Source organism: Mercenaria mercenaria, chromosome 12, assembly GCF_021730395.1.
Source record: "Mercenaria mercenaria strain notata chromosome 12, MADL_Memer_1, whole genome shotgun sequence".
Lineage (NCBI taxonomy): Eukaryota > Metazoa > Mollusca > Bivalvia > Venerida > Veneridae > Mercenaria > Mercenaria mercenaria.
This window is the reverse complement of record NC_069372.1, coordinates 70,688,120-70,697,013: the sequence shown is the minus strand read 5'-3', so window position 1 is coordinate 70,697,013 and position 8,894 is coordinate 70,688,120. Positions and strand designations below refer to the sequence as shown.

The 8,894-nt window shown below is 37.6% G+C and overlaps 1 protein-coding gene across 1 annotated transcript; it reads right to left on the bottom strand.

Annotated features, from left to right (window-relative positions):
- Positions 1 to 392: 392 nt before the first annotated feature.
- LOC123531671 (uncharacterized) lies at positions 393 to 7,571 on the bottom strand. Its single transcript, XM_053520638.1, has 7 exons — positions 6,406 to 7,571; positions 3,641 to 5,687; positions 3,118 to 3,128; positions 2,736 to 2,760; positions 2,149 to 2,355; positions 1,373 to 1,550; positions 393 to 1,027 (listed from the first exon to the last, which is right to left on the bottom strand). Exons 1-7 carry the CDS (start codon positions 6,495 to 6,497, stop codon positions 786 to 788), a joined length of 2,802 nt encoding a protein of 933 aa, XP_053376613.1. The 5' UTR covers positions 6,498 to 7,571; the 3' UTR covers positions 393 to 785.
- Positions 7,572 to 8,894: the final 1,323 nt, after the last annotated feature.

Sequence of the window (8,894 nt, the reverse complement as noted above, 5' to 3'; positions counted from 1 at the left end):
GACATTGCTTACATAATTACATTAAAAACATCCATCAAAAAAAAATTTGGGACGCCTCTAGTTCAAAAAGTATTTGATATGAATTGATGATACCTGCCATGAGTCTAAATCATGATATGAATTTAGGCTTCTCCTATTTTTCGTCTGGCTTCGACCTATTTCCAAAGTTATGGCCCCTAAAATAGTCAAAACTGCACATTTTCATGCCAAGCTCAAAAAGTGGTTGATGTAAATTCATGAAACCTTGCAAAAGTCTTTAACATGATGTCAAAGGTTTGAACTCGGTATCTCCTAAGCCCCTTGGAAGGATGTTCATGACACTTGGGTCAAATGATCATCTTATTAAGACGTCATGCAGAACTCATGAGTCTGTTATGTTGGCTCAAGGTCAAGGTCACAACACAAGGTCACAGGTTTCAGTTCCATTTTTGTGTCCACTCTGTATCTACGAAACCCCTTGTAGGATTTTCAAATTCATTAGGCCATCCTTAAAAAATTGTTTGTTTGCAGTAACGCGACCCAGAATTTTCAGTGTGGGTAGGTAGGTCGATTTTTTTTTTTTTTTTTAAATTTTTTTTTTTTAGCATAATGTATTAACCAAGACGAGACGGAAAACCCTAAACGCTACAGCCTAATGTATGCCTTGGGCATCTGGCTACATATCATCAGCTGATAACTTAATACTTTTTCAGAACTATCCTTTATTTCTAGGCATACATGTATTATTTAACAATGTTATCAAAATTGTCAATCAAAACTTTAGGAACAAATATCCCTGGCATAGTTCAGTTTTTTTTTGGTAATCTTTTTATTATTTTCTTTCCCAAGTTTTTGCAGCTTTCACATAATGGTAACAACACTCTATATGTCTTTAGGGATTCCTCATCTTTCACGCCGTCTTCAGTGCAATAACAACAGATGTCCTTCCGACCAACAACTTGAGATGCAGCAGAATAGTAGGGCAGCTCTACTGGACTGCTACAGCACAACTGTAGACGTACAAACACGATACCTTGTAGACTGTCCCCTAAAATGTTGAAAGTCTAATAAGAATGAAATTCCATTTACATTCTATCATATTAATTTTACAAATTAAAAATCATTATTGTCATAAAACTTGTGTGACTTGTATATTAGTCAGGAAAAGAGAATCATCAGGAAGGAAAGAATGCAATCTGACACAATGATAAGATTGCAACCAGGGTTTTGTTCAGATTGTTCTGTAACAAATAACTTTATAATTACTATATCTTTGAAAACTACATTCTAGATATTTATATAAATACTAGTGTGTATACACTGAGTACAGTAAATTGGTAACAGACTGAAAGAAGTATAACACCAAAATTTGATACAAAGTGACTAGTCTCACCATCAGGAGTTATGGATGATCCACATGTGTAGTGGTACCTCTCCAGCATCCGCTTCAAACCTCTTTCTTCCCGAACTGTCAGGGCCTTTTTAGCATATATGCATCGTGGTTTTCTGCACTCGTAGCAATTGACAGTACTTCTAACATTTTGGGCAACTAGTGCTCGATTTGGACAACCCTGTAATATTGAAGGAAGAATGAACAGAAAAAAATGTTTATGTATACTTAAATATTAAATACATAGTTTAAGAAATCAGTGTAGTTTTGCGCCTCTTCAAACATAAATCAGTCATGCTGTGACTGCCAACTGACACCATTAATGAACAGCTGAACTCTGGATACATGACACAGACAAGCACCCTGCCAAGTGAGACCATTATATCTACATGCCTTTCTCTTCCAGGTTGGTATTTAAATAACATCTGGAAAGAGTCTTGAGTGTTCACATGATACTTTCTTGGCAATAAAGAAAATATACTACACATAAACTGTTATAATGACTCAGATTCCATATCCTATTAAATCTGCTGGAAGTACACTGTGCCATCTTAATGTTAAATATAAAATGCCTTTAGTTCTAAACATGGGCCATGCTGTATGAAAACATTGTTCTTGCTTTTGCGGCCAGTATGTCAGACCCAGATCAGTCTGTTTAGGATCAATACTGTTTCCTACAGATTTTTTTTATATGAGAACAGTATGGATTCTGCCCTGATGTGCAGACTGCTCTGGATTCATACCCATTGCAAAGACCAGAATGTAAAACTCATATTTACCTGCTGTTGTTCAGCAACTTTAGCAACTGATTCAGTTTGCCAAGATGGCCTGTCACGCTCAGAGGTACTGGTGCCCAGCACATCCTCAAATGATTTATAATGGTCTTGATTTTCTGGGTCAATTTCTGGGTCAGGGAGAAATGGTGGAATTTCTCTGGAAGAATTACGTACTGGTGTGCAGCATGTCTGTGAATCACATTTCTTCACCTATTGTTAAGAAAATATGACAGAAAACAGTCAGATAATGCTTAAAAAAACAAATCTTCAATTAAGTTTTGGTACTACAGTTACAAAAAGAAGTACATTTACCAAATCACTTATAACTGAGACCAAGTCTGAATACTTTGAATGTTTTTTTACAATTGAAAGTAAACTTAATAGTTCAAGTTACAGAGTAGTCTGCATTCTAACATTTATATAATTTAGTGCTTAAACATGTATGTGTATCTAGGTACAACTTAGAAACATTGAAATATTGGAAATAAATTCATTAAATGTCTCTAAATCTACATATTGTAAGCTGTATTTAGTTACTTTATATATATATACATATGAATGAGTTCAACTACACTACCGGTTTAAAGCACCCTGTCACCAATAATCTTTAAAGTGCTGAAATTTGCTTACAAATAAAAAATATCTGATATATGAAGCCATTAAGTTAATTTGACATAAGGTGTTTAAATGTTTCACATAGGATTATATGCATAGCATCAATTCTAGTCCGACATAAATTTAATATGTCAGATGTGTTTATGAATTGTTATAGATTTCTAACCAGATTTCAGCACTCTATCATGTCTATAGGGTAGAAATAAAATTTAAAAATGAAATGAGTACATGATGCAAGACACTGAGTAAAGAGAAGTTAGGTTTGGTCACACAGAGAAAATTATTATAACATATAGTAGCTTTAGTTAACATCTGACTTAAACAGAAGACTAAGATTTTGCATGTGTATATACTTACATTTGAAGATCCTGAGAGAATTAAAAAAGAGTTGTTGACATTTAAAGAGTAACAAATTTTAAAGGATAATGCTTTTTAATTTATGATAATTTAAGTACTAAGTGTGAGGAATACAAGTGAAACTCAATTTCAAATAGTGCCAAAGCAAGTGATATATGATAAAGGTTGTAAATTTAGTTAACATAAACATGACCGAGGTCAGCTCATGGCCGCTAGAGGGCATCTGATATTTTCATATATCACAGTGTCAGATTAACTGACCTGCCTGACTAGCACAATCGGTAGAGCCACATGCTAGTGTAACAAAGGTAGCTGGTTCGAACCCTTGCAGGTCAAAGACTGGAAGTCCTTGTGGAGATTTTCTTCACCCACCGATGTTAAACCAAAAACAAACAAACAGACTAAATAACACTCGTTCTGAAATCATGTAATAGTGAGTGCAGTCTGATGTTTTTTGGGGGGGATTAATTTCGGATATATTTCTATTTGACGCTTCACAAACAAGTTTTTAAAGTCATCTCACCTGGAAAACATAGTGGCCCTCTCGACAATGTTGTTCCATGAACTCCTTGTAGCCATGAACCTTTTTCATGTCATTCTGTGTGTACTTCCCCAATGTAATTCCTGGCGCAACTAGCTCTTTAACCTTGGACTCAAACTCAGCAACGTCTTGTTTTGATGCAGGAGTACCAGTCTTGAAGGATTTGCCTTTCAACTGCACACGTTCAGTTCGTTCGTTTAGTAAAGTCACAATCTGTTCAACAGACTCTAACCATGCCACTTCTAGACCTGCTTCTTTTTCTGCCTTTTTTCTAATTTCCTTCATAGACCCACATGCTTTTAGCATTTGTTCATAGTTACTGCTCATTTCTGAGCGATATAATGCCACATTTTGATAAGCTAAGTTTAGCAAGCTCATTATTCGTTCAGCTGGATTCGCCCACGAGTGCCCAGGTGCTGTTCTTGCTGCTATGAGTATATCAAGGTCCAAGAGTTTAAACAGTACAATCAATGACAGTTTTACAGCTGCATATGTAGTCCGATGGTCCGGACCACCATCTGTATACAAAAGCAGGTACGGCTTTGCCTGTAGTCTGGTATCTTTCATCAGCAGTTCCTTTAATTCAATGGCATGTCGGAACGGACTTGATGGTAGGAAGACAGAGTCCTTCAATGTCACATACACTTGTCCCCTGTAGAAACTATCTTCTGGCTTTTCAGGGATATCAACTTCTATGCACACAGACGGTGTCAATGAGCCCTTGGTAGAAACATCATGGTCTAAGGCACCTAAAACAGAAGACACAGGGACCAATGACTTCTTCCCATGCACCCCTGTTTGAACAGCCATCCCTGGCTCTCCAAAGTCCACTTTGGATTTGTCATCCATGCAAACAAGAGTTGACTGGTCTCTGAATTTCACAGCATATCTCTTAACATATGCAAAAATTGCAGCACAGTAATGCTCATCACAATGGTTTTGCCTAAGTTGCCTGGTTTGCACCTTGTGTTGTAAGTTTATTCGCCCCTTGAAAAGTTTAGCAGTGTTAACATAAGCATTTTTGGGCACGAATGCAAATAGAACCGTACTTTCACTTGGAATGTTGGTTTCCTCGGGGCATTTTTTGGAAGTTTGGTCTATTAAATCCCTAACTGAGATGTATTTACTGAAATGTTCAACATTACCATGACGGCGTTCATCTGTGGCAGTTAAGAATGACACTTCTTTTTCCAGCTGATCAAAAAACACATTGAAAGTATCATTTGGTCTGCCAGGGTTTAATGAACGAAGATCAATGGCTACATCTGGGTCATCAGTCAGTACAGCATGTCGCAGCCGAGCCTCAATAGCTGGATTCTGACATGCAGTGGCATCTAATGTTAAATCGGAATATATGGCCCTCATGACATGTGGTGGTATATCAGTCATACCTGTGTAAGTTTTCACAAATTCTTTTCGCATTTGCCTTGTATGGTATTGTGGTAACTTGGTCTCCAAAGTCTTATGTATACGTGCAGCCGAAGACATCATTTCAACAGGTGACCTGTTTTCTGGAACGCACCATAAAAACACAACCTTTCCTAGACCTGCCCCAGGATCATAAGACAGGACGTCCACAGGATGGGTGAGGGACAGCCCTTCAATGTATCTTATTCGACTCATACTAGTAAAAGTTTCATGTGTATGGAGATATTCATCAAATAGCACTGGTGCATACTCTTCAGATTCTGACAGAACTTGATCTAACATACTATAACATAGTTTTACAGGACCAAGACACTTTGGATATGGTTGAACAACGGCATGATCTCCAACTTGTCTTGCCGGATGAAGTAAAGACTGTCTGAATTTTTGTTTTGTGTTATTCTGATCTAGATAGGATGCGTACTGATGTAAGCACACAGATAACCCATTCAGGTCTTCTTTAAAAGCTGCCCAGGATAGGGCGTACGTTGACGAGGATAACCGAAATACAAGATCAGCATGTTGTTTAAGCTCGTGAGATGACAACTGTGGAGTTGCTTTACGTTTCTTTTTGAAATCATTGTATCCGGTGTATTTAGCAAACCTGGAAAAGATATAGAACAGACATATTTCATATTATTAGGACATTTGATGGCAAAAATGTTTGTTTGTTTTGGTTATACGCCAGTTTTCAACATTTTTTAAGTTTAATATGTTAGAGGTGGGTAGTTTACCTAACCATCCGTTCGAACCTGTGACCACTCCATCAGTGAGAGTTTAGTGGTTTACAAGTCAACAACCATAACCACTCATCCACAGAGGCGGTCTTTTATGGTAGACAAAGCAGAGTCAGTTACATGGTAAATGATTTCATTGAAAAAAAGGATTAAATTAAAATATTAAAAATGTTTTTGGTTCTCATAATTCACTGACAATGAAAAATTTTAGATCAGTTTTTTTAAAAAGATGTAAAACTGACTTAGAATGTGTTACTGCCCTGTCAGGGACACATTTACTTTGTGTGTCATTAATTTTTTTTACTATTTTGAAATGTAAGTATAAAGTGAAAAAAGAATAAAGTAAGATGTGGAACACACAAGAAAAGCCGGTTCGGATTTATGTGAAAATTTATTCAGATCAATGTATTGGCTATTCAATAGCCTATATAAGGATTTTGAAATGTATCGATTACAATTTGAAAAAAATATATGAAGCCATTATGACTGAAAGCAAACCAGTTATATAGTCTAAACCTTGTTAAGACCTTTTAAAATATCATTCTGACACAAACATAATATTTGGTTGTAAGGTATACTATGAACCTGGTTGGGATTTTGTGGTCAGCATCTGACTTCGCGTTTATTTTGTCCTGGCTTCCATCGATGTACCATATGGTGTTCACTATGATATACATCTGACGACTTACATCTTCTAATCGAAGCGACCCAGGAAATGTAACTTCTGGTGTATCATCCACTAAGTCATTGTACAACCTATCCTTGGCTGAAAAAAGAAAATTAAAAAAACAATCTAAAATATTTCAAATCTGACATTATACTTTTATAGAATGTGATCATTTAATATAGAGAAATCATAGTATGATCTGACACTGATCATGCTTTGACACTAGCAGCCTAGACCAACAGGTTATTTAAAATTTAAATACAAAATATTTTCTTAAAAAAAGGTCTGACACCCCACCCCTGCCTCTACACCTGGAAAATTGAAGACTCTCTTCAACATGGTAGACACTCCCAGGAAAAAATCTGGATTTTGTATGTATTAACAATCAAAACACCAAAAAAGTCAAAGTTCAATGGAAGAACGAATGTATACTTAGTAGGGAGGAGTGTATTGATGACATCGAGCGGGACACCCCATTTGCTCATTAAACTGTCAGAGTGATTATTTCAAATTACTTATATCAATATATTATTTCATGTAATACCTGTAAATCGTGGTTTATCTAATGGAATTTTGCGTGGCTTTATTCTCCCTGCTGAGCCCTGTGTTGCCATAAGAACATGGAAAGCATCTTTCACTTGTGGAGGACTTTCTTCACTTGCATCATCCGGAAATTTTAAGTTAATTGTAACATACTTCAAGTTTGAATCAAAATCCGTGAGAGTTTTAATACTATCATATGGATCAGCATCAAATACTTCCTCCGAAGACATCGAACTTGAAACTTTAACCTTTGCTATTTTTTCAAAATTTTCCTCCGTGTCCGTAATCAAGTTTTTAGGTAGTTCAATACCCTCGCAAGTAATGTCATACACATCGAACCATGTGTGATCAACACTAAATTTACGAATCGCACTTTTATGCCCCCGAAGGGAGGCATATAGTTTTTGAACCGTCTGTCGGTCTGTCGGTCTGTCAGTCTGTCGGTCTGTCAGTCTGTCGGTCTGTCTGCAATTTTCGTGTCCGGTCTATATCTTTGTCATCGATGGATGGATTTTCAAATAACTTGGCATGAATGTGTACCACAGTAAGACGACGTGCAGTGCGCAAGACCCAGGTCCGTAGCTCAAAGGTCAAGGTCACACTTAGACGTTAAAGGATAGTGCATTGATGGGCGTGTCCGGTCCATATCTTTGTCATCGATGGATGGATTTTCAAATAACATGGCATGAATGTGTACCACAGTAAGACGACGTGCAGTGCGCAAGACCCAGGTCCGTAGCTCAAAGGTCAAGGTCACACTTAGACGTTAAAGGATAGTGCATTGATGGGCGTGTCCGGTCCATATCTTTGTCATCGATGGATGGATTTTCAAATAACATGGCATGAATGTGTACCACAGTAAGACGACGTGCAGTGCGCAAGACCCAGGTCCATAGCTCAAAGGTCAAGGTCACACTTAGACGTTAAAGGATAGTGCATTGATGGGCGTGTCCGGTCCATATCTTTGTCATCGATGGATGGATTTTCAAATAACTTGGCATAAATGTGTACCACAGTAAGCCGACATGTCATGCGCAAGACCCAGGTTCGTAGCTCAAAGGTCAAGGTCACACTTTGATGTTAAAGGATAGTGCATTGATCGGCGTGTCCGGTCCATATCTTTGTCATCGGTGGATGGATTTTCAAATAACTTGGCATGAATGTGTACCACAGTAAGACAACATGTCACACACAAGACCCAGGTCCGTAGCTCAAAGGTCAAGGTCACACTTAGACATTAAAGATCATTTTTCATGATAGTGCATTGATGGGCATGTCCGGTCCATATCTTTGTCATTCATGCATGGATTTTAAAATAACTATGCATGAATGTGTGACACAGTAAGACGATTTGTCGCGCGCAAGACCCAGCTCCGTAGGTCAAAGGTCCTAAACTCTAACATCGGCCATAACTATTCATTCAAAGTGCCATCGGGGGCATGTGTCATCCTACGGAGACAACTCTTGTTTGTAATAGTTTCTGAAGAATCGTTGCTTTTTACGAGGTTTACCGTCACAGAAAATGTGATTTGTTCGCTAGATTTCTTCATTTCAATGGGCGCCGCCATCTTTGATCAATTTATGAACGCAAAGAAAGTAAACTACCGGAAAGAATGTAAATCACCGGAGTTTCGTGGCCGAAAAAAAAAATTCTCTTCGGCAGACGCAGTAAAAATTTATGAGTCGGGGCAATTTTTGTGAGTCGGTCGCGTTACTGCAAACAAACAATTTTTTAAGGATGGCCTTATGGGGTCAAACACAGACTATAGAATGTACTTAACAATGTCTATGCTTCCACTCAATACCATCAACCCTTTCACTACCCATAACAGTGGCGGGGGATATAGCTGTCTTTCTAACCGCC